Source organism: Muscardinus avellanarius (assembly GCF_963383645.1).
Source record: "Muscardinus avellanarius genome assembly, chromosome: 4".
Lineage (NCBI taxonomy): Eukaryota > Metazoa > Chordata > Mammalia > Rodentia > Gliridae > Muscardinus > Muscardinus avellanarius.
Window position 1 is genome coordinate 124,572,419 of NC_137789.1, and position 27,123 is coordinate 124,599,541.

The window sequence follows — 27,123 nt, forward strand, 5'->3', positions numbered from 1 at the left end:
CTCTGGGAGGGGCGTGCCCGCGGCTGCGCAAGCGGGCGCGCGGGCGCTCATGGGACGTCAGCATGGCGGCGTTCGCAGATTTGGATCTTAGAGCGGGCTCGGATCTGAAGGCTCTGCGGGGACTCGTGGAAACCGCCGCTCACCGTGAGTTCCCTTGCCTCGCGGGCCCACCGCCTACTCTCGCTGCTCCCCAAACCCTGGGGGTGCACTCAGGTCTCCTGGGGCCTCTGGGATGTCCCCGGAGGCTGATGCCAGCCACCCTCTTGCCCAGATGCCTGACGTGGGGAAGTCAAATGTTCCAGAGAGCTGTTCGGTATTCCTGCTCTTTTTTTCTTTTTGTTTTCTTGTTTCTTTCTGAAAATTGAGGGGCAGAGCCCCAGCAAGGTTAAGGAATTTGCACAGGGCTCCACAGCTGATGGGTGGCAGAAGCCAGGGCTGGACAGCAAGTGTATAGTCGCCTATGCCAGTGGTTTTAACAGCAGTTCTTCCTGACTCTCGGGACAGGGTCTAAGTAGGTGCGGGCAGCGGGGGCCCAGACAGGGAGTTTTGTGGAGTTGCGAGGAATGGGAAGGATATTGGGGTGTAAGTGTTGGAAAAAAATATTTGGAGGGAAGGTGGGTGGGGCGCAGGACAGGAGAGAGTGGGCAACGTAGCCAGAATGTTATGAAACAAGCAAAAGCCCTGAGAGCGGAAACCCAGTTTTAATTATTAAAGTCAATCATGGTTTCTGACTTCCCTAGACTGTAAACTCGAGGATGGAGGAGATAAAAGAATAAACAACCGGTTGTGGTGGCGCACGCTTGTAATCTCAGCTTTTGAAAGGCTGAGACAGGAGGATCGCCGTTCACAAACAGCCTCAGCTACTTAGTGAGGTCCTTTGCAACTCAGTGAGACCCTTTTTCAAAATAAAGAATTTAGCCGGGCGTGGTGGCGCACGCTTGTAATCCCCGCGCTTGGGAGGCAGAGACAGGAGGATCGCGCAGGTTCGAAGCCAGCCGCCCTTGCTGGCTTAGGAGACCCTGTTTCCAAATTTAAAAATGTAAAAAATAGGTCTGGGAGTGTAGCCCGGAGGTAGAAGGGCTTCCAGGAACCCCATTACCACCAAATAAATAAATAAATAAATAAAAATAAATAAAGAATTTAAAAATATAGGGCTGGGGGTGTCCCTCGGAGGTAGAAAACCCCTGGGTTCCATCCCCAGTACTGCAAAAAAAAAAAAAAAAAAAAAAGTAAGAAAGAAGAAAAAATAGGCATTCTTCTGTGTGCTTTAGATTACTTATAATACCTAATATGATGTAAATGCTATGGAAGTCTTTGGCATATGTATTGTTTTGGGAATAATAACAAAGAGAAAAGGTCTGCATGTATTCTAAGTACAGATGCAGTCAGTTCCTTCCCCCCAATACTTTCTATCATGGTTGAATTCACAGATATAGGACTTACTGTATCCCCAGGGAAAAGATTATCTATTTCAACCACTAATTAGCATTTTTCTCTCTGTACTTTTCTTTATTGGTGGAAAAAAGAGGGTAGACATGGTGACTGGGGTCCCTTAGCACTAATATTCTTTGGCAGTGCCTATAAAATGAATTTTCCTGGAAGTAACTCATTGCAAGTATAACCTTCTCAACGAAGCTTTTCTGATGCCATCTCCTTATTGAAAACATGAGCTTATTAACAGTAAGTCACAGTGGTTAGACAAAGCCCTGACTATGTGGCTAGTACTATATACCTTATATGTACTATTTCATTTAATTCTCATGACAGGCATATGAAGTAAATGCTGTTATCACCATTTAACAGATGAAGTACCTGAAACTTAACATTAAGTAACTTGTAAGTGATGGTAGTGCTTGAATTTGAAAGCAGGCAGAGTTCCCACCCAAAACTCTTTCTCCTCCCACCCAGTGCTAGGGATCAAACCCAGAGCCATCCTAGAATCAGGATGGACCTGAGTGTTAGGAAGGAAAATATTGCTAAGAATATTCTATTTTTCTTTTCAGTTGGCTATTCAGTTGTTGCCATCAATCATGTTGTTGATTTTAAAGAAAAGAAACAGGTAAAATGTGATTTTTGAAGTAAATAAGTTAATAAGTAACTATAATTATTTGTGTTTGTATGAAGTATGGAATCATAGATGAGTATGTCTCTTAAGTGTACTCTGCACACTATCATTTCATATCAAAAGCTGAGCTGATGTATATTTGTACAAATGCATAGATTTTTGTGAAGTTATTTGGCATGGTATAATAATTTTTAAAGTTGATTTGGTGTTACGTCACTTTCAATTATGTTTAAAAATACAGCGTTATTGACCAAACTGTAACCACAACATTTTATCTTTATTTTGTGTCTTGGACTCATTACCTGATTTACCTCTTAAACATACGATTAGATATGTATATTTCTTTCTAAGATAACAACTATATCTTATCAGTTACTTCCATCTAAAAATTAGTTTTTATTTATTTTATTCACTAACTTTCCTAGCTGTTTCTCTGCTCTTTAGTTTCCCTCCTTAAAGAAAAAAAGGAAAAATAAAAACCTTATTTAGCCTGGTGGCGCATGCCTATAATCTCAGTCTTAGGAAGTTGAGACAGGAGGATTGCAGATTTGAGACCAGCCTCAGTAACTAAGCAAGACTCTGTTTCAAAATAATAAAATCAGGCTGGGCATTTAGCTCAGGAGTAGAGTAGTATCTATCTATCTCTTATCTCTGTGTCTCTGTCTCTCTCTCCCTCTTCCCTTTAACCCCCTCACTCTTGCACTTGCACATGCACACACACTTGTTTAGTCTTTCTGAATATCAGAAATCAGCTTGTTTTTTAATATATATTGTTTTTTAGAACTGCTTATTAAGTTTTCCATTTTGCTTTAGTCATTTAACATGTACAGCCTAGGTGACTGTTTATCATTTGTTGTAGGAAATTGAAAAACCAATTGCTGTTTCTGAACTCTTCACAACTTTGCCTATTGTACAGGTAGGTGATCTGTTACTTTAATTGTGCCTTTCTGTACCTACCAGTCTTATCATTTCATCAAAAGTCAGCTCTTCATGAAACATTCTTTTACAGTTGATTTAGCACTTCTTTGAAGATCTTCTATTTGAAGTCCCGAAGTCCTACAATTTTTAAGCTATCTTATTATGTAGTTTAATGTGTGTGTGTGTGTGTGTGTGTGTGTGTGTGTGTGTGTGTGTGTAAATTTTTTTCTCTTGCTGAATTATAGACTTCTGGAGAGTGAAAACTAGGCCTATTGGACATCACTTTTCCTTATAGCTAATACCTTGTAATGAGTACTTTCTGCTGGTAAAGAGGAAGGTCAATCAGTTGTGTTTTATGCTTTTTGATATTTTGTTAATAGGGAAAATCCAGACCAATTAAAATTTTAACAAGATTGACGATAATAGTTACAGACCCATCTCACTGCAATGTATTGGTAAGTTAATTATTCTCTTTCCTTTTGGCCTTGTAAGTTGGATTGATTAATGTTAAACATTGTTACATTTCATATGACCCATTTCTTATCCCTACTACCCCCCAGCCCAAGACACCTGCCTGCTCTCCCTGTCCTTAAAATTCACACAGTATAACATAATGTCTGTCCTACTCAGGGCATGTGTATAGTGCTAACAAAATCAAAGAATCACTTGGCAACTGATATTCATCGAATTCAAATGAACCAGACATAAGATAGATGCTAGGGATGTTGCTGTGAAAAATAAAGACGTGATCCTTGAACTTATAAAGCTTATAGTTTATTTGGCAAGACTAGCACTGAACAAATATTACCAATGTGAAGAATGTTGATAAAGGTGAACGACAAAAGATGCTCTGGAAGTATAAAACCTGAGTAAGTTGGTGTTTGAGCAGGGCTCAGAGGAATCAGTGTCATAGAGGAGACAAGCAGAAGAGAGTTTATACCAACAGCCTGTAGCGGTCCCAAAGCAAAGAGAAATAGTGTGTTGTAAGATGTGAAACAAGACCAGCAGGGCAGTGCCTGCTGGGTGAGCTGCCTACCTGGGCTAAACTCAGGGAGGGAGGCCTGGGTGAGGATGCAAAGAACAGCAGGAAGCCCTTGAAGCTTTTCACCAAGGGAATAAGATTACGAGGTTTGCATTACAGAGAATGGATAAGAGGAAGTAAACTGGATTTGAGAGGCATCCAGGAGGGAGGGTTGGATGGATTCCCTTATTGATTGGATATAGGAAGATGACTCCTGGGTGGCCTGAGCAGCCAGGTAGGTAGACAGCAGTAACAGTGCCTGAGAACAAACACCAAAGTCAATCACTAAGCCAAACATGAGAAGGAGAGAGGTGGGAGGGAATGGTGTAAGAATTGAGTAAGGGCTAATTGGGTAATGTGTGCATGTATGCCTCTACCATCTTGTTAAAATGTTATGCACCAATAAAAAGTAAAGAGAGAGAGAGAGAGAGAGAGAGAGAGAGAGAGAGAGAGAGAGAGAGAGAGAGAAGCAAGTTTAGGAGTGTTGTGTTTGGGACATGAATTTTTCTGAGAATTCCAATGGAGCCTGTCAAATGAGTCGTTAGAATTAAAGGAGTAGCCTTCCGAGGAATGAGAATTGAAGATGCTGTTTGGGAGTGGTCACCTGTAGGAATAACTGAAATCACAGGACTGGATGAGAGTTTCTGCTTAAAGTGTGAGATGAGATCTAGAACAGTCCTGAGGAACTCACTGTTTAATGATGGAGTAGAGAATGAGCTAAGGGGTGGAGACTAAGGAGGAACTTCCCTAGAAATAGGGAGATATGGAGGAAAAAGAATGGAGAAGAGGCACAAAATGTCAGCAGCCATCAGTATACTGGAGCAGTGAAGCAGGAGAAGGGCTAAAAAGTCAAAAAAAGTCATTGCCAGAGCAAAAGCCACCTGCTACTTCTCTTAAACTTTCATCTAACTTTTATTATATTTTGTCTTCACAAAGAAGTTGTAAAAATTTAGAAGGTGACAACAGATATCACATATTATCCTAACATTCAGAGATTATACAATTGAATACATACTTTCTAGTCTTTTCATGTACAAACTAATACGTTATAGGTTTGAGAATTTTTGAAACAATAGCTACCCTTTATTGATGTTTTCTTCACCTGTCCCAGGACATCAGGTAGTTTTTTGCACGAGTAGCATTTTAATTTAGATTTGACAGCATTCTCTTTGTGAACTTAAGTAATGCTTAAACACGCACAGTGCATAGAACACATGCCACTTAAGTTTTGTACATTTTTTTTCTTGCAAAAAAAAAAAATCGTGAATTCCCTCAAGACAGGCATATGCTTAAAGATTTTGTATCCCCAGTGCCTATCACACAGCAGGTATTCTATAAATGCCTGGCAAGCTCCTTTACTATTTTTTAAAATCACAGGCTGTCTTTGATTTTTATATCTCAAACACAGTTTTAGTATACAGTTAAAGCATAACTAATGTAAAAGGAAAGAGGAGGATGGTTGGTGATTTGTGTGTTGGTATCTAAATTCTCATGTATTTTCTGGGAGGATACAAAGCAAAACAGAATAACCAATAGCATATTAGAAGTGTTAGATGATTGAAACTTCAGTGTAGCTCCATCACTAGGCAAAATTGCGTGCTATATTTTTTCTTACTATATTATACCCTTCTTATATTAATAGAGAGCAACTTCATCAAGGGTCCGGCTGTATGATATTGTTGCAGTTTTTCCAAAGACAGAAAAACTGTTTCATGTAAGTAACAGATAAGTAAGTAAAAGAGGGTAATGTCTTATTATTCTATATAAGAAGTCTGATAATATGCCTTGGTATATTATCTGTTTTATCCCATGTAGAAGCTATTAGGTGTTTTTTCATTTACAGTCTTGGAATTCTGGAATTTCATAGGAGTATATTTAAGTGGCATAAAGGTTTTTTGGTTTGGTGGATTCTTTTGTTTAATCCATCTTGTTAGATATTTGATGGGTTGACTATAAAAGACATTAAGTTATTTTCTTTGTGTGTATGCATATATTTCTTATTACAATGTACTAATAAAGGTGTGTGTGTGTGTGTGTGTATTCCTTATATGCTATGTATATATGTTTATATGTGTATTAAAGTATACAAAATATTTTTGTGTGTGTGTGTGTGTGGTACTGGGGTTCCTGGAAGCCCTTCTACCTCCGGGCTACACTCCCAGACCTATTTTTACATTTTTATTTGGAAACAGGGTCTCCTAAGCCAGTGCACGCGGCTGGCTTCTAACCTGCGCGATCCTCCTGTCTCTGCCTCCCAAGCGTGGGGATTACAAGTGTGCGCCACCACGCCCGGCAAAGTATACAAAATATTTTAAAGGCATATGTATATGTGTGTATATATATGTATATTAAGGTATACAAAATATATAAAGGTATATATATATATGTACCTTTACTGGTGCATTGAATTATACATTATAGTAAGATTCAAAGTAAACATGCACACATCACTTGATATATGTCCCTCCATCTCCCACCCCACTCCCCCTCCTCTCTTCCCATAGGTGTTAGTGGGATGGACAGTGATACTTCCATATATGGATTTAACCTTATTGGAGCTGTTCTCTTCCCCAAGCCTTGTTTTTTTCTTCCCCAGTTTCCACGTTCAATCCCCTTCTGCCATTCTGGTCTCTCCTCATTTGACTAAAGTCCCTCTTGTATCCTATTTTTGTTCTGGCTTCCACAAATGAAAGAAAGTATAGGATCCTTGACTTTCTGAGACTGGAAGATCTCACTTAGCATACTATTCTCTAATTTCATTCATTTTTCTGCAAATAACATAATTTTGTTCTTTTTTATGACTAAATACAACTCCATTCTGTTTGGGTACCACATTGTCTTTATCCATTCATCTATTAACGGACACCTAGGTTGGTTCCATAATTTGACTATTGTGAATTGTGCTGCTATACAATTAGAATTCTAACTTTAATTCTTCTGGAAAGACACTGAGAAGTGGTATAGCTGGGTCATGTGGTGGTTCCATTCCTCGTCTTTTGAGAAACCTTCATCATGGCTATACTAGTTTGAATCCCACCAATAATATTTAAGAGTTCCTTTTTCCCCACATCCTCACCAGCACTTGTTATTGTTTGTGTTTTTGATGATTATCATTCTGATTGGAGTTGGATGGAATCTCAGGCTAGTTTTGATTTGCATTTCCCTGATTGCTAATGATATTGAACATTTTGTCATATTTGTTAGCCATCTCTGTTTATTCTTATTACTTTATTTCTTATTCATTCAGAACTTCTTTTAGGTGTTTTTTTTTTTTTTTTTTTTTTGTGGGTCTGGGGATGGAACCCAGAGGCATTTGACCTCTGAGCTACACCCCCTACCCTATTTTTTATTCTTTATTTTGAAACCGGGTCTCACTGAGTTGCAGAGGGCCTCACTAAGTAGCTGAGGCTGTCCACGAACAGCGATCCTCCGGTCTCAGCCTCTAGAATGCTGGGATCACAAGCATGCGCCACCACACCCAGCTCTTAAGTAAATTTTGATCCATCTCTCTTTTGCTATAAAATCACTTCACTTTTCCTACTTCTTATTCTGCTGTTGCCTGCAATGGAAGAAAAGGACGAGGTTTTCCTGTAACATGAAAAGCTACCCTCCTATTTTAGCTTCCTCCTTTATGACTCTGAGGTACAGTCCATATGCCAGCATGATTATGTCAGCCTTAGTCTTTCAAAAATTCTTTGGAATCTACCATCTGCTAATATGGGATACCTTTGCTATTCTGAGAGCCTTTAGGAATTTAATTCCTTTTGAACTCTTAAAATTGCCATTTTAGTGCTGGACATGGTGGTACATTCCTGTAATCCCAGTACATGAGAGGCTGAGACAGGAGGATCATAGGTTTGTGGTCAGCCTCAGAAATTTAGTGAGATCCTGTTTCAAAATAAAAACAGGACTGGGGTATAGCTCAGAGGTGTTCAATAGTACCACCAAAAAGAAAGAAAGAATGGAGGGAGGGAAAGAAGAAGAGAGGAAAGGAGAAGTGATGACAGTAAAAAAAAAAAAAAAGAAACTCTAATGCAGTTTTGCAGAAATGTGTTTTGATGTGTAGAATGTAGTTGGATATTTTTAGAAAGTTTTAAAAATTGTCTTTATGCTTAAAAAAGATCCATCTGCCAAAAGGATATTCAGAAGGAAAAATCCTGGGTTTAGTTATTTTATTTCAGTTCTTTTTTTGAAAAAAGAAATCTGTTCTAAAGTGGGAGAAAGATTTTTTTCCTAAATTAATCCAGTAGATGGAGCTGTTGGCTATAAAGTCTGATTTGTGGTCCATTTTGTTTTCAAGGCAAGCCATCTTTATGTTAATACATCACAGTTTATCCATGGATGCCTAATCTTTGGTGACTTCTCTGTAAAGAGAAAAATTATAGTAATTCTTAAGAACTTTGTTTAAACTAAATGAATGAGTAGAGTAATAATTCTTCATTATCAAAGATACTTATGGAACTTTTTAAAATTGGGCATATTCAGTCCTTACCAGTAGACATTTTTTTCAGTAGGTTTGGAGTTGAGTCTAGATAATCTGTGTTTTCAAGTTCTGTAAGAAGGTCCGATTCAGTGCCTACACCAATGGTGTGTAAGGAGTATAGTATAAGAAGGCCGTGGGCATTTTCAAATTTGTTAAATAGCCACAACCTAGTTTTGTTATTGAGTAATAATTCAGTCATGACATAGACTAAATGTTGATGATGTGCAATGTTTTATGTATATTTGATTTATGAATTAATTTTGAAAATCATATGATGTACATTTTCATTGCCCATTACTGGTGATTAAGAAAACAAAACACTTAAGTAACAGTTTGACTGGAAAATAAACACATTACCTTCTAAAGATTTTTACATATTTTTTTCTTTAACTTTCATAGCAATTCTGTAGAATAATTATTATAAATATTTACTGCTCTCCCCATTTTATAGAGGAGAAAACTGAGACTTAGGCTAAGTTGTTTTGCTCTAAATGTCCTAGGAGTATGTAGTAGGAGTTTTGGATTATAGAATATCATTTCATGTGGCAGTGTTTTCTTATTTATTTATCTTATTACTTGTTTTTCTTAGACTATTCAAGTTTAAATATGCTGAACACATGCTTGATAGTGGTGGGTAGAGCTGTCAGAAAATATTTTGGAAGATAGAAAAGAGCTATAAATAATTCACACAGTATCTATTTCTAATTGTGTGATTCTCAAAAAGTTATATGAGAACACAGTTTAAAATTGGAACATCTTCTCTATCCAGATCTTACCCGTTCTTTAGGATTTAAAGTTAGAGCTTTCCCTATTTCCTGGAGGAAATCAATTCAAAAAGACATCTTTCAGCTGTGTGTAGTGGCGCACACCTGTAATCCCAGTACTTAGGAGACAGAGAAGAGAATCATAGATTTATGGTCAGCAACTTAGTGAAGTCTTGTTTCAAAATTAAAAAATAAAATAGGACTGTGGGTATAACTCAGAGGTAGAATCCCCTTGGGTTCAAACCCCAGTACCCCCCCACACACACACACATACACACACACAAATTTTCTTCTAATCATAAAGCTTTTGTAAGTATATCATGGCTTGGAATCAGGTCAAATACAAATAATTTTTTGCTTAACTGGTTGCATTCCATAAGTAATTTTTACTTGTTTTGTTTGTAAGTCGATTAAACAGAATTCTAGCTGGTTTTCCAGTGGGTATGATATTCTAAAACTTAAGTTAAATCTCTAAAATCGGTCACAAAAGTGTATACAGCATATACACACATAAACTCATATGTTAACAATTTCTAGAATAATATCTCCTTTAAATATTATTTTCATGGGAAAATAGCATACTATTTCCACTTAGAGTGAAAGATGTCTCATAAATAAAACACCTTTCCTCTGCAAAGATTAGCGATCATGCCCAGGGTGTAGGCCTACTGGCCAAGGCTGCTTGGGATGGGGTGCAACTGTGGAATACTACAGGACGGGAGAATTACATAGTAGATTTGGGAGCTTACAGTTTAGCTTTTTCCCTTTAGTATTTAAAGTAATTGGGTAGAATGGAGGAGAAATCAGGCTATTTTGTCCAGTGGTCTCCATTCTACACCCTCAGTTTAAAGAAATATTGAGACTACTTTCCCAATATGTATATGTTTTTTATAAATTATTTGCATGTTTCATTGTACGATTGTGCTGTCAAATAATATATATACACAGAGTTTAAGAAAGTGCCAAAAGGCAAAGATGTATGTGTCTGTGTGTGTGTGTCTGTGTGTGTGTGTGTGTGTGTGTGTGTGTGTGTGTATATTTGTGCGTTTTCATAGAAAGACACTTTGTCTTACATTGTCATAAGGCTGCTCTGTGCCCACCCAAAAGGTTAAAGACAATTAATGTGAATTCATATTCAGTCCACCAATTTGCAGAGAAATGAGATTCTTAACACCAGAATTATATCTGACATGATTTAATCATTTTAATCACTTAGCGCGTATTTCATTAAAGCCTACATATTAAGTCTTGTCTTTTGGTTCTTTAAATGCGCCAGTTGGCCGGGCGTGGTGGCGCACGCTTGTAATCCCCGCGCTTGGGAGGCAGAGACAGGAGGATCGCACAGGTTCGAAGCCAGCCGCACTGGCGTTAGAGACCCTGTTTCAAAAATATAAAATAGGTCTGGGAGTGTAGCCCGGAGGTAGAAGGGCTTCCAGGAACCCCAGTACCACTAAAAAAAAAAATGCGCCAGTTGCACATTTGGATTAATAGAAAGCTAAATAACAGAATACTTTATTTTGGACATTTTAAATTACAGGTGCCAAATTGAGCCAAATGCAGCAGTACTTTAACTGAAAGACTATTAAAATGCATGTATTTAAACCAACACAGATCCATTATTAATTGGCCACTCCTGTAGGTGAGGGGAAGAAAGGCACGTACAGAAGTAAAACATAATCTAATTTAGCTTTATTTTGAGGAACTTTTTTAAAAAACTGATGAGCTTTTTAAATTAAAAATAATTTATGTTCATAATAATTTCAAATAATACAGAAGGTGTGTATGCAAAGAATGCTTGCCTTCCACCTAAAATTCCCTCTCTCTTCTCCAGAGGCAGCTACTGCTAACATCCTTGTGTATCTCTTTAGAAAATGATTTGCCTTGTCCTTCTTTCCTTCCTTCATCCTCCCCTCTGTCTCTTGCTTTCCTTCCTGTCTAACATCGGGCTTTTTTTTACTTTGCACTATATTTTGGACATTATCCCATAACATCAATTAAAGATGTACCTTGTTCCCTTTACGGACTTCACATATCTCATCATATGAAAAGATCCTAAATTACTGAAGTAAGATTCAGGGATGTTTAACTGTGGCTAGTCCTTGATGTTGCAGTGATTGTGCTTGCACTGTCATCCTTCACCTTTACAGAGTATATAGCTATAGAATATATTTCTAGAATCTCTATAGAATATATTCCTGTAAGTGAAGTTGCTGGTGTGTGCATTTAAAATTTGGATAACTATTGCTAAAATGCTTTAAGAGCATTAAGAGCCGTTACTGATTTAAAACCCTGTGAGTACCTGTTTATTCATTTTCACGTCAGCAATGTAATACTGAACTTTTTGGTCCTTACCAGTTTAAGAGTTTAAAAATGACAAGCAGAAGCTCAGTTTCTTTCAGTTACTATTCTGAACTTTTCGTTATCCATTTCTAAATTTTCACTCCATTAAGAGTTGGACAATGGAGCAGTTGGGATGGGGCAAATTCTTTATGAGCCAAGAGTTTCTGCCAAAACACAACTGCTTCCCAGGCTTACTAAGTTACTATAACTATCTTAACTCAAAGAGCCCAAACTACTTGTTCCCTAAAGCCCTTGGGTCAGAGTAGGAGTGCCTACAGTGGGGATTCTAAAGGCAGGGTACGAGATGTGATGACCCTGTGGATACTGAAGGTTGGGGCTAGTCATGCACGGCATCACACCCCAAGGCCTCTCTGCCTTACCTCTGTCCTTTCCTTTGCTATATGCTGCTGGTGTTGACTTGCCAGCATGGCTAGCCAGGCAGTTTAAAATTTATTCATCAGGCCTGTATACATCAGCATCATCAGTAAGATTTATTTTTAATACAGAGAGAAATTGTTTTATATTGTAAATCAAATAATGACAAAAGTCAGATCCAGATAGACATCTTTGAGTAGTATCTTTTGTCTTGCACTCTGTGCTAGTAACCTTTCTCCAGCTTGATTTTCCTTCTCAAATTTTCCACTTATCCTGATTTATCTGTTTATTTAATTTTGTGTGTGGTTTTTGTAGGCAGTTTCAAATCTCACCTAGAAGTTAATGCAGAATCGATCAGTAAGTATTGTTGAAAATTAGAACAAATGAAAAGGAAATTAAAAAGTTGAAAAATTCATTACCATTTGATTTGTAACAGCTCTTTTACCATTTGTGTAGATTGTTCCATTAGGATCTGCACAAAATGTCATCAGCAGTGCTATGTCAGCATTTCTTTAGCCACTCAGTAGACAGATTGGACCCACAATTCCTGGCACAGAGGTGCTCAGCAGATAGTTTGTAGACCACATGGCCCGTGCATACATTCCTTTTGGCCCATTGCATCCAAGGAATTCAACAGTCAATTTCTTCTTTCTGGAACAATCTAAAGTAACCTTCTAGCTAATGAGCCTCAGAAATCCATTTCTGAGTAGAAGACCATGTGAGTTAGAGGGTCCACAGGCCTTGTCTTTTGAGAAGTTCTATATGGACCTGCCTCTCAGCTGTAGCTGGGTCGCAGTTAAACCCTTCAATCCAAGCCTGAAGGAATGGTTAAACTATTAGCTTTGCAGTGGGTCAGATATATTTCAACACAAACTATCATAACACTTAATGGATGAGGCATACCTATTTATGTTTCTTGTATCAGATTTGACCTATCTCTTATTCTTGCTTGTGCCAATTTTCACTTTAGCTTTACCTATGTTTTCTTCTCAACAGGTTGCTTGCACACATTTAGATGTGGATTTAGTCTGCATAACTGTAACAGAGAAACTGCCATTTTACTTCAAAAGGCCCCCTATTAATGTGGTAAGTGTTAGTCTTTCTCTACACACACACACACACACATGCACACTTGTTTTGCCTATTTGTGACACTAGGAATTGAACCTGGGATATTCTACCTCCAGGCTACACCCCAGTCTAATTTTATTTTGAAACTTTTTTTTTTTTTTTTTTGCTAGGTTGCCAAGAGTTTCACTATATTGCTGAGACTGCCCTTGAACCTGTAATCCTCCTGTTTCAGACTCCCCAATAATGAGATTACAGGTGTGCACCACCACACCCTGGCTCCATTTTATATTTGAGTCTATAAAAACTTGCATTAGAAAATTGGAAAGGAGGCAAAGAAGTCAATGTTTTTAGAGAGAAAAACAAAGACTAGGTAAGAAGAGGCAGATTTAGAGAATAGGATTTTATATCTGTAAACTAACAAAAAAAGAAAAGAAAGCTTAAAATAAAAAGTATCCAGGTAATTATCAAGATGTTAAGATTTATGAAGGATATATTTTAATAGTATAGCTAATAATGATGGGTATTTACAGCCTGAACACTGGACATTAAGGGGATAGATCAGTCAAGAAAAGTAGGAAATGGAAAAAAAAAACATATAGAGTCCTTGAGACAGTAGCAAACTCAGGAGAAACAGGCAGGAACAGGGCACAGAATCACCTGGCATGGACTGTGCTCATTTACAACCCACACTGAAATATGCTAACTCACACAAAAGCCCAGGGTTACCTTCATCATAAGAGGGTAGCCTTGTGTTCAGGGAACTTGTTCCTTTCTGTTGCTGTAGAATTTTTCTCATTAATCTTCTATATAGTTTGTCTTATTTTTCTCTACCTTTCCTCTTTCATCTGTCACATTGCCCTGTAAGTGTCAGTTGCCTCCCATTTCCATTATAAAGGTGATATTATTTTACACCAGTTACTATTTTGGTAGCTATGAGGTCAGCATAGCTATTAACTATTTAGGATCTGCTTTGAGAACCAAATCCTAGAAATACTGTTTTAGAATAATGGCATCCAAAATTCAGTCTTGTTCTCAAAAATCTATCTAAAAAGAAGGTTTAGCAAACACAGTCTAAATTACATACCCAATCCTGTCAATAATAATGGAATATTATTTTTTCAATGTAGATAATTCCCTTATTATTTTGTCTCTATAGAATCATGACTTCCTTGATTTTTGCTTTGTTTTCTGCTAAAGAATTGGCTTAATTTAAGTATTATGGAAAGATAATAAGGGGAGTAAATGGACTTATTTGGTGGGAGAAACTTAAATTGACTTACCTTTTACTCCTAAAAATAGGCTACTACTGAGCTGGGCAAGGTAGCTTGTGCCTGTCATCCCAGTACTTGAGAGGCTGAGATAAGATAATTGCAGGGTCGAGGACAGCCTCAGCAATTAAGCAAGACTCTCAGCAATGTAGAAAGACCAAGTTTCCTAATAAGAAATAAAGTAGGGCAGGGGGTATATCTCAGAGGTAGAATGCTACTGGATTCAATCCCAATTATCACAAAAAACAAAGTACCAAAAATGCATGGTCATGCAGTTAAAAGAAAAACTACAAAATAGCTCTTTTTTTTTTTTTCATAAATAAAGTACTACTGAGCATATGACAATATTGGCTAAACTCAAATCATTGATTGGTTTCTCATGTTGGTGCTCGTACTTCTGAATAAGTAAGCAAACACTTAAGCCCTGAGTCATTGTATTTAGGAGTTGGAGATCTATGTTATGCAATAGCTTACTTATTCACAGTGGGGAAGTGAAAGCTCGCAAGAAGCCATTCAGCCTTTCAGTCACAGACTAGAACAGTTCTGACTGGGCCTGTTAGATAAGATCACTGATGTGCCCTCAAGTACCTGTGATAAAAGCCACAAAAACTGCAGTGCCCAAATTTATGCTGGCCTCCTGTATTGCTCCTCTCTAGAAGGAACGATCTCTTCTTAGAAGTTGGCCTTGGCTTTTTATTGGCCTCAAACTGCCAACCGAGGTCCCAAATAAATAGCAGCCCCAGAGATAGATGGTGCGGCCACTTTGCAACTTGCTGTTAAACTTTACAACTTTTTCACCTTATTCTTTATCTTAACTAGGAAGGCCATTTTTCTAGGTGGCTTTGCCTGAATGAGCTCACACATGATACTGTGCCCTGGTTGAGAGAAGACAGTGTCATGTGTCGCTAAGACCAAGGTCATGGAAAGACAGCAGTACAGAGCACATAATTCCTCATGTCCCACAGCAAGGGTCAGATTCCCGGTAGCATTTTTGGTGAGGATTTTTATTGGGCTTCTTATGAACATGCCTTAAAGTTAAATCAGGTTGTGAGCTTCTGCAGTGCACCAGCTGTGCCTGCCATGGGCCTTTTTGGGTCTTTCTTTTACTGAACCCAAGAGCATTCTACCTTGGAGCTACATCACCTACCCCCAGCCCTTTTTACTTCTAATTTTGAAATAGGGTCTAGCTAAATTGCTGAGGCTGGCCTCAAACCTATGGTCCTCCTATCTCAGTCTCCCAAGGACAGGGATTACAAGCATGTGCCACTGCACCTGGCTGCCCTTAGGCCATTATTAATTAGGCCAATATCTTGCCTATGAATTCTTCCTGAAATTTGCTGATTGGATCTGTTTGCGTCTAATTTAGCTTATGGGTGTGCTGCTTGGGACCCTGGCCTGGGAGGCTGTCAGGGTTGGGCAGGAAGCATGTGCCATGGGGGAAATGGGGCATGGGCAGCAGGAAGAGAGCGCCCTCAAGGCAGCCCCGGGATTCCATCTGCAAGTGCAGGACAGCTGCTATGTGTGATGGGTATCTTTGGCATAATTACCACATTTTTCAACTTAAGAATTCTGAAAAGTAAAAAATGTGACAAGTGAGAGGGATATGCAATATTTAGCACAGTGTCTGACTTTTTTTTTAAAGTCTGGTGTGAACATATTACATATGTTGTTTAATAGAAACTAGATGATGGAGTGGAAGGAAAGGCTGCACAAGATTATTTTTAGTCTTCATCTAGTATATAAGTAAGCTATGGTGTGAATTGGTTAGGAAGCAAAAAAGTTCATACTAATTTATTCACTTGTTTTTCTTTTAAGTAGGAAAGCTGGAAATGTGCAGGTGTCCAGCTTTTTGTGCAGGACAAGTAATGGTTGTAGAGGGGTGTATGTATCATTTGCATCATAATGTCTAGTCTCACTGTGGAGCTATTTGGAGATGTATTCACTGGGAAACCACAGAACATGTAATAAATATGTGCGACTGTTCAGTGCTAAGTCACTGTCCTTGCATGTTCTCATGGTTTTGAAATAAATTTGGCCATGAAAAGTTGACGTGTTAGCTTTGTGCCTTTGTTGTGAACATGAGAAAACAATGCAGATCTTTATTAGATTAGGTTTGTGCTTTGCTGTGGTGGTGAAACGCAGGAGCATTAGAATAGGTTATCCGTCAGTCTTACACCTGTAGGCCAAATGCCATGTGAAAATTACTAGCTAGAAGGTTGGGATTAGGGAGGGCCCAGGAACTAGAGCATACTAAAACTCAATCTGTGTACTTTAGAGTGTACAATCACAGCACATGACCCTTTTGTCATCCTCATATGCTTAGGGCACCATAATTTCAGTTATACAGATTCCTCTAAAGTCCCCTATAAACCTCTTCTGGAATCTTAAATAATTTTTGTAGGAATCTCACCTCTATCATGTGATAGATGTGTTTATTAAAAATTGGATTCAAGCCAGGCATGATGGCACACACTTGTAATCCCAGTACTTGGGAGGCTGAGATAGGATCCTGGTTCGCGGACAGCCTCAGCTACTTAGTGAGGCCCTTTGCAACTCAGTGAGACCCTGTTTCAATATAAAGAATAAAAAATTGGGCTGGGGCATAGCTCGGAGGTAGAATGCCCCTGGGTTCCAACCCCAATACTGCCGAAAGGAAAAAAAATGGATTCGACTCTGTAGATAATCAAATGACTTCTTCAACAATATACAGTTTAAGTACTTTTACAACTCTTGTGGCCCAGTAGAATTGGAGAGGGGTGTTAATTATCTCCATATGCAGGTAATGGAATTGAGTCTCAGGTAGTTTGTGACTCACGTCTAAATGTCTTTCACAAAGCATTGGATAGGGGTTTTTACTCAAGCTTTGATGCCAAATCTACTGTTATTCCCTACTGGAAATGCTATTTAAAGTTACTCTACAGCAGAATCTTTTGTGAAGCATAGAACAGTTTTATATTTTAAGATGTGAACTTTATGAATTCATGTTTTGAGAAGAGTTCTTTTAAAGCAGCACATATTTTTACCTTTCCTTTGCTTTTTTTTCTGTCAGTGTTATTGCCATTCAACAATGACTTCAAGTTTTTTTAGTGATCATATGTTTCACTCTTTCTGATGTTTTTTTCCTCAGTACTTTCTTTAACATTATGATCCATTTCTATTTTTATTATCTACTTAGTCCCTATTCAACAATGTTTAGTGCACAGTGTCAAAATCATCACATTATTCTAGTAATCAACTCCCTATTTCCCTCTTCTTTTTCTACAACTTTGCTTAAGTTTTAAAAACTTAGAATTTTGTTGCCAATATCTCTTGATATTGGTGTTACACCACCTGCCCTTGATAGCATCGGTATGACTAATATTTCACGATCAAAGAAATCTGATCACTACCTATTCTAGAATCTTTGGTCAGACATGGAAACAAAAGCCAATCAGGCAGGCACTGTTGTCCTTTATGAAGAGGCTATTATGAACAATCATTTGATGAGCTTATAGCAATTTGCATTAAAATGCTCTTACAAGCAGGAGCCCAGGTAATGAGTCTATATTTTATCCATCTAAACGTTTGAAATAAGGTATTACAAAAGATATTCACAACTTTCAGTAGCACATTATCCTTTATTTCTTTCTCAAGAGTATTCTTAGCAATTTTAATATGAACTTGATTAATGTAGCAAGATCAGATTTTTTATAGTTAAGATGACAATTGTATATACTTTTCTCTGCTCCCCCTCAGAAGGTTTTATTTTATCCGATACCCAAAAGGTTTAGAAATGTAGATTCAATCAATTAGTAATATTTAGGGATCTAATTATTCAACTCTATATTACTCACATCTTTTATTCCCCCTCCCTCCTACTGCTTTATGTTTAACTCTTACAACTAGAAGGACAAGGAAAAGAAACACAAGTCAGCTAATTAGTAGTTTTGGTAAAAGAAATAGTCAAGGAAATAGTTGATAATATGGCTGAAGAGGATATATTTTTTTATCCATGGATTTCAGCCAAGTTTATCCCCAAATCTAGATAATCCATGATAAACAGCATTATCATATGACCTCTTTTCCCTACACTACAATTCAAAATATAAGCATAATTTTTGTGTAAAAGGCAGTTGTGTGTTGTTGCAAAAGGGTGTTTTGATACCAGCTCTAACAAGTGTATGAGCTAGACAGGGAGAATTTAACTATGACATCAAGAGTGTCATAACAGATGTCGTTCCTAGAAATAATCAATACAAGCAAAAGAATTAGAGGTGGGAAGAGCTGTCATAAGGGAGAAAGGATAATGTTGCAATGTGAAAAATAGAATTTAAGTTCTAACTAATCTGGATACAGTGGCACTCACCTGTAATCCCATACTTGGAGAGGCTAAGACAGAAAGGCTAGTCTCGGCAACTTAGTGAAACCTTGTTTTAAAATAAAAAATGAAAAGGACTGGGGATGCAGCTCAGAGGTAGAATGCCCCTGGGTTCAATCCCCAGGTACCCCCACCCAAATAATAACATTAATAATACAAAATTCTACCTAAAGTAATACCAGATATATAGGAAATCAAAAATAGATTTGAGTTGTAGTGCCAGAGGAAAAAGGAAGATTGGGAGTGGGAAGAAGGAAGCCTGTGTTCCGGAAGGGACAGTAGAGAGGTCCTCAGTGTACACCTGAATCAAATCTAGGTGCACTGACAGTTTTGGAAGAAGATGTGTTTCCCAATTCCCTATAAACAATCAGGACTTTCAACAGTCATACCTGGACCAGTCCCAGCTCATCCTCTGGATAATAGAAACTGATTCACTAGATGGAGACTTGTGCTATTCTACCTTCCTCTGTTCATTCAGAAACCACCACAGCCCTAGTGACTTTGCAGATGCAGATCTGGTTATTACCTCTGTGTTACAGATCCTTCAAATGTTGCCCCTTCCTGTAGAATGAATCCTTTCACCAGCAAGTAAGGCCTGTACAGTTGGCCCTTCCTATCCTCTTTAGCCTCAGCTCCCAAAACAGGCTCCCCCTCTTTCCTTCCTCTTCAGCCCCTGACCTTCTGGTTGTTTTGGTTTTGCTTTCGCAGTGCTGGGGATTGAACCCAGGGCCTCACACATGCTAGGCAACTGTCTACCACTGAGCTGCATCCCAGCTCTCCGTGGCCTTCTCTGCAGGCTACCACGATCCGAATGCTCTCTCTCCGTGTGCTCTTCCTGCCCTCCAAAACCTTCTTCCACTATGACTTAGCTTCTTAATTTTTTCTAAGCTACTCCCACACTTCTTAATAGCATATATCACAGCTGAAGTTTTATGTTTTTGTGTATTTGATGATCTCCCCCTCTAAACTGTAAGCTGCTATAAGGCAGAAACCATCTCAGCTTTTGTACAAGTGGGCTTACGACATGTCTTGTGAATATATGGAGATGCTGAGTCACTCATCTGGGAAGCTGTAGTGTAGTAGTGTAGTGGTTGACTTCAATCCCATTGCCATCCCTCCCAGGTTTTATTATGAGTATATTAGGTAAATCAGAACATTATTTTTTCTCATGAAAAAGACTTCGCCTGTTTACTGAGCTGGGTAAAATCCTGAAGGGCCCAGGCTTCTTCCGTCTTTTCTGCTGGGCAACCATAAGCCCAGCTAACAAGCAAGAACTGAATTACTAAAGAAAAAGGAGCAAACAGGTCTCTGAGCATTAGCAGTGTTTACACAGATTCGGTCAGGTGAATGCATACATGAGGCTGTCTTAGCACAGTGCCTGGCACAAAGTCAGCTCTCAGCTAACTGGCTGTTTCTCTCCTCCTTCGACTTATGTGTAATAATTGACTTACCTGAGAGGCATTCCCAGCCCTGGTCTGTGGTATTTTTCAGATCTTCATTTCTCTGTCTCATTCTTCATTTTGGAGCCAAAGTACTTGGTTTACTATGTTTGCACAGTTTGTACATCTCTGCCTTCCTGTTGATAGTTCATGGAGTATTAACCCCTCTCCCCCTCTGGGACTTTTCCTCCTTACCTTAGCCTTTTTATAGCTTTCATTTATATAAAGAATCAGCTTCCCACAAATGAGGTAAACTCTGGATAACAGAGCTACAGATCTCTTTTCCTCTCCTTGTGGATGGTGCCATTTGCATGTGAGTCTGCCTTGTTAAAGGTACTACTTTGAGGTACAGTCGGTGGGTAAAAGAGGGTGAGGAGAAGTAGGCATTTCAGTGAAGTTTAAGTAAGACATTTATTTTTTACACTTCTTTTCTTTGTTTCCTATGTAGGCAATTGACCGAGGCCTAGGCTTTGAGCTCGTCTATAGCCCTGCTATCAAAGACTCCACAATGAGAAGGTACACGATTTCCAATGCCCTGAATTTGATGCAGATCTGCAAAGGAAAGGTATGGCTCCTTCATTTTTCACATCTAGCACTTCATTATCAATAAACTGATTCCCTTTCCTTGAAACAGAATTTTCAAGAAACAGGAATAAATTAAATTCTCCCATTTCAATGAGCTCTGCAAGTTTTGGTGTGTGTGTGTGTGTGTGTGTGTGTGTGTGTAATGTACTGGGAATGGAACCCAAGAACCTTCTACCTCTGAGCTACACACCCAGACCTATTTTATATTTTATTTGGAAATATGATCTCATATATACTAAGATTTGTTTGGAAAGACCTTTTTGTTTCTTTTTATATGGGCTGCCTTTAGTTTGACATAGGTCTTTCATTTTTTTCACTTTAATAACTTTATCTTTAAAAGTTGGTATTTGAACCTTAAATGTTAAGATGTGATTACTGGTGATTTATATCTTAAGACTTGTCAATCACTTTTATGTATATTTAAGATTAATGGTGATCATCTTCTGTTTTATAGAATGTAATTATATCCAGTGCTGCAGAAAAGGTAAGACAAGCATGAAAGAATTTTTTTGCCTTTCCAGTTATAAGATTTTGCTGAATTTCTAGGACAGATGTTAAAAGAGTAATGTAATGAATTTTATATTTTTAAGTGTGTATTTGCTGATAGTACTTGCTGAAAGGTAAAATTTATTCCCATTCATTCTGGGCTTCAAGTTTTGTTTATATAGTTTTTTCTTTATATTGTTACAAAATGCTTTACAAGGTTCATTTATATTTTTAAAAACCTAGGAAACCCATTAAATTTTTGTAATAGCTGTTTTTGGATACTTAGGTATTTTCTTAGTTTACTGCAAATAACTTCATTGAAGTGTTATGAATAAATTTTCTAATATCTATTGTTTGTTCATTTTATTTTAGCCTTTGGAAATAAGAGGGCCATATGATGTGGCAAACTTGTATCCTTTAATTTAACATGAAGTCTTTCTTTTTTCACTTTAATTTATCATTAAAAGAAGTTCATATTTGAGCTTTAAATATTAAAAAGTGATTCTTGTTATTTGTGATATGAATCTTTAATTAGTTTTTTACATTTATCTAGGCCTAATATTGATTGTTCTGTTGTTGAAATCTTCTTTTAAGAAATTTGAAGTTTGAAATTGAACATGAGTTTGGCATGGTTGCATATGCTTGTAATCCCGGCATCTGGGAGGCTTGAGATAGGAGGAGTGTGTTTCAAGGATAGCCTCAGATACTTAGTGAGGCCCTTTGTAACTCATTGAGACCCTGTTTCAAAATAGAAAATAGAGCTGGGGGTGTAGTTCAGAGGTAAAATGCCCCTGGGTTCCATCCCCAGTACCACAAAAAAAAAAAAAAAAAAGAAAAAGAAAAAAGAAAGAGTTGAACATGATAGTTTTCTCAACCTTTTACTGTAAATTTACCAATTAATAGCTTCAAAAAAAAAAAAAAAAGCTGGGCATGGTGATGCATGCCTATAATCCCAGTTTTTGGGAGACTGAGGCAGGAGGTTTGCAAGTTCAAGGCCAGCCTCAGCAATGTAGAAAGAACTTCAGCAACTTAGCAAAACCCTGTTTCAAACAAAAAATAAAAAATGGACTGGAGTATGGCTCAGTGGTAGAATGTCCCTGGGTTCAATCCCCAATGCCACAAAAAGAAAAAAGAAAAAAAAAAATCAGGTTATAGAGAGCTTCATCCTTGTGGTTTTGGGATTAAGTGCCTGATAGAAAATGGAAAACCAGAAGCTCTGTGTGATAAACGTTTTAAATGAGTCTCTTCTCAGGTGCAAGTTCTAGTTGGTATAAGAACTATTAAATGATTTAGAATCTTTTTCAGTGTGACCAGGCGAGCCTGCATTTTAAATTATGTTTGAGCTAATTTGACTTTGGTTTGAAATCCTTAACTGCACCACCAGAGGGTTGCTGTTTGGGCTATCTGAAAATGATGCCAAAGCTGCAGTGTCTGTCAATTGCCGAGCAGCGCGTCTTCATGGAGGTGAGCAAGTTCTTGTAATAAAAACTGAATGATCATGTCGGAGCTGAGCCATTTTTAATCAAATGACTGAGCCATATCCACTTCTACCAGCAAAGTTCCTTCCAGGTCATCTTTGCTCAGCCTGTTCTAATAACCCTCCCCGTCAGTGTTTTCCCCATCTTTCCTGAAGGCTTTACTTCCTGGAGTTTGTGGAATAAATATGGTTTCATTACAGAAGTGAATATTGAATGTGCTCTCTCAGGCTATACATATGATAGGCTTCGAATCCTCCTTTTTCTTTCTTCCTCTTGAGAGGAAGAATGAAGTATACTTTCTTGAAAATTGCTATTTTAGAGAACTAAAATATTACAAATATACATTAAGCCATTTATTAAAAAAACAAAAACAACAAATACATTTTTTAAAAACTTAACAAATTTAGACTGAACTTTTACACTTATAACAACTCAGGATTTCTTTTCTCATTTTTGTTTTGTATGTACAGATTATATTTTTTACTCATTTTTTATATTTTCATTTATGCATGTATGTATACCTCTTCGCCTTAATTCTACTACTGGAACCCACTGAATTTCTTAATCATGAAAAAAATGAATATAAAATGTTATAAAATGAACTATAAGTAAATGATATTATAAGATAAACTATAAGTATGAGCCAGGTGTGGTGCACACGCTTGTAATCCCTGCGCTTGGGAGGCAGTGACAGGAGGAGCATGCAGATTCAAAGCCAGCCGCGCCGACTTAAGAGACCCTGTTTCCAAATAAAAATATAAAAAATAGGTGTCTGGGAGTGTAGCCCGGAGGTGGAAGGGTTTCCAGGAACCCCAGTACCACCAAAAAAAGAAGGAGGAGGAGGAGGAGGAGGAGGAGGAGGAGGAGGAGGAGGAGGAGGAGGAGGAGGAGGAGGAGGAGGAGGAGGACTATATGTAATATAGTGACACTTTAGAAAATGGGGGTTTTATTAACATCTTAAATTTTTGATCTGTGGTTTTACTTCATTCTAAGTAATTTGTAGGACTGGTTGCAGTGATGAAGAAGCAATTTTGTTGATAGCATCCAGAAGAATTTTAAACTTCAGAATAGGTTGTTAAATATAGACTAAGTTATTTGTCATATGAATAGCTAGATTATTGAGGGCTTATTTGTTTTGTCTGAATTTATTTTATTTTATTTTATTTTTGCGGGTCTGGGGATGGAATCCAGGGGCATTTGACCTCTGAGCTACACCCTCTGCCCTATTTTTTATTCTTTATTTTGAAACAGAGTCTCACTAAGTTTTGGACAGCCTCATAAGTAGCTGAGGCTGTCTGCGAACCGTGATCCTCATGATCCTCAGGTCTCAGCCTCCCGAATACTGGGATTACAAGCGTGCACTGCGACATCTGGCTTTTGTCTGAATTTTAATGATCTAAATTCCACTTTAGAGGATTGCTCATTATATTGTCTTATCGTAAATTAGATAAATTTGCTTTTAGTTTCAACAGTTTTGAGATTGTTGTGTTATATAGCTTATACCCTATCACATAAACTTTGGGAATAATCATTAAATTAACTGGGATTTTTATCAAGGCATTCTTAAAATTAGGGAACAGTTGGTTCATGCTTTAGTAGTACTTCTGTTATTTCTGTTTATTTAAAATGAATGTAAGAAATCATTAAAATTTTGAATAACAAGCTAAGGGTGTAACTCAGTGGTGAAATACTTGCCTAGCATATGTAAGGCCCTGAATTTCATCCCTACTACTAAAGAAAAAAAGAAAAGAAAGAATTTGGATAACAGCTGGTATACCAAGATAGACTAAATGAGAAAAGGAAACTAAGGAAAAATATAAAGTTGAAGTTCTACATTTTACTTTAAAAGACTAACTACTTAATATATGAAATTTAAAGACAGGCTTTTCTAGAGTCTAGAAAAGCAGACTTTAGATGGCATTACCTTTCACCCCAATGTGCTAGGAAAGCCTTAGTTTATGTCTGCTGTTTCTGTAAAATTATTAACTTGAGAGTTCTATGAAAGTATTTTAAATTTACAGTTCTTGTGATTTTAGTTGACATTGGGATCAGTATGAGGCAGTAGCGTAATGTGTCTGATGATTACTAATTCAACTTAGGTGACATTAGAAGAGATAAATGATTTTGAGGCAAAGCATTCCAAGTCTCATTAGTATAATCTCACTGATGAAATCTTGGGGCATGTCTGTCGTTCTGAGTGCCACATTAAGTGCTACATTGCGAGCACTGGAGCACTACCAAAAGATGGCTAATGGGTCGCTAAAGGGTCTAGAAACCTCCTGATGACAGGAACCAACGGTTGAAAGCAGTGCTGCAGTGGTTACCTGGCAAACAGAATCCTAAGGATATAGCTGGCTTTCAACATAGGAAGACGTGCCATGGGTTATCAGAATTAGGTTCTGTGGATTTTCAGAAACCAGTGGATAATAATTTTAAGGTGAAGAAGGAGGTGCAAGATCAGGGTCTTCAACCTGATTGACAGAGTTGTTGTCTTCAGTCAGCCATTGGACCAAAATAGGCTTGTTGAGGATGCCTGCTTTAACTCCACACAAACAAAATAACACACTTGTAAAGGATTATTTTAGACCTAGGTGTAGACTTTTCTTGGCAAAATGATTAAAGAAGACACTTTGTGTGAAAGCAAAGTATAAGCAAAGCTCCACACAAATAGGGATTTTTGTGATTACAGAAAATAAATTTGTTTTTTTAAAGTTTATACTAAAAGAGCTACTTTAACCAATAATTTAAACTGAACTTAATGTTCAATTGTTTATAATCTGTCAGTTTAGATTAAGGAGAAAATATTCAGGTAGTAAAATTAGAACATTTCTAAAACAGATCTAAAATAATTTGTGAAATGAACACATTTTGTTACAAAGTGCTGGTTTTCACAGTGCATTCAACTGATTTTTAAACTATTAGGATCATAGTGATATGAATATCTATAAATGCAATAATTTTGCTTATGAGGTAAAAATCATTGAGAGTTTCTATTTTGAGGTCTTCACTTTTGTCTCTTTTCTAAATTAAAGTATTATAAAACAACTGGCAAAGATTCACAGACATGGTTTATTAATCCTGGCAAGTGAGAAAGTAATGCATAATTCTTTTGAGTTGACTTTACTTTTATTGTTTCAAATAACTAATTCTTAAGTAAATTTCTGCTCATGGATTTTTTTATTTTACTTTGTAGCAAATTCCTTCCCATTTCCTACATACAATGTTTGACTCTGTTTTCTTGACCTATGACCTTGTTTCCCCAAAATTTTTATACTCCTCCTTCACTTCAGCCATATTGTCCCCTAAGCATTCTTGCCTAGGTTCCGTTTTTCTTTGCTTTTACAAAGAAGCACTATCTTTTGTCCCCTTTTCCCTGTTCCTAGTAGTATCACTTTTTTAAAAGAATACTTTGTCGTTTATCCACTTTTTAAATTCTTGTGATTTCCCCTATTCCTTTTATATTTTCTTTTATCGTGCTTATCCCAGTGTGTGGTAAGAAAAAACACTGTTAGGCATCTTTATACCTTCTTTATACAACACAGCTTTTGGCCTATTGGTAGGTTTTTAGCAGAAACTGTCTAAGTTTAATTTGAACACTTGCTGCCAACCCGATCTGAGCTGGTAAAATAATTCTTATTTTTCTTTGCCCATTGCCACCAGTATATAAAGGATCAATAAATGTGAATCTGATGTCATTCATTCATCCAGCAAGCACTTGTTATGTAACCAGACCCTTATTGGGTTAGGCGATACAATAGGTTGATTGTTAAGAGGTTCGTTGGTGATCCAGTAAGAGAGATGTGGTATGCACTATAGAGTGTGATAATGATAAGCACACACTGCATTATGGGAGCAACACAATAGACTGCTTTATTTGACCTTGTAATGTGCGGATCTTTCTGCCAGATTTAAAGCACTCTTTACGCCAGTGCTGGTGACTTAGCTGCATAAAATGCCATGGACAGACCATTAGAGATAATCTCGCATTCAGGTTTTACCTGTGAGGTAATCCTCAGAAGTGAATTCAATGTTAATAATACGTTGCTGTTTGTATATATTTGGGGGGAAAAAATAATGACCATAAATGACATCGGCCCCTATAGCAATCCACTGTGGTTTGTCATGAGCTATTTCTGTAAGCCAAAGAAATATGGTAATACTTGTTAAATGACCTCTCTTTAAATTGTGTCATTCCTTCACTTCCGGTGATCTCTTTGTTTTACAGAAACTAGAAAAACTGCTTTTGGTATTATTTCTACAGTGAAGAAACCACGGCCATCAGAAGGGGATGATGATTCTCTTCCAGCTTGCAAAAAAGCTAAATGTGAGAGCTGAAAAGAATGGACCAGTCTCCATCAGCACTCCCTTCTCCCATTTTACAGCTCATCAGCCACAATGCAAATAAAACTTTTGCATGATTTGCTGTTTTGATATAAAGTTAGAAACCAGTAGTCTATAGTAATGGTTTCATATT

General features: G+C 37.5%; 1 protein-coding gene across 1 annotated transcript; it reads left to right on the forward strand.

The window, feature by feature from the left end:
- Window positions 1–62: 62 nt before the first annotated feature.
- Window positions 63–26,984, forward strand: RPP30 (ribonuclease P/MRP subunit p30; the record flags this gene model as incomplete). Its single annotated transcript, XM_080695168.1, has 11 exons — window positions 63–144; window positions 2,004–2,059; window positions 2,925–2,981; window positions 3,364–3,438; window positions 5,647–5,718; window positions 12,963–13,052; window positions 20,549–20,665; window positions 21,140–21,169; window positions 21,544–21,581; window positions 22,556–22,635; window positions 26,875–26,984. 11 exons carry the CDS (start codon window positions 63–65, stop codon window positions 26,982–26,984), a joined length of 807 nt encoding a protein of 268 aa, XP_080551294.1.
- Between the last annotated feature and the right edge of the window lie 139 nt (window positions 26,985–27,123).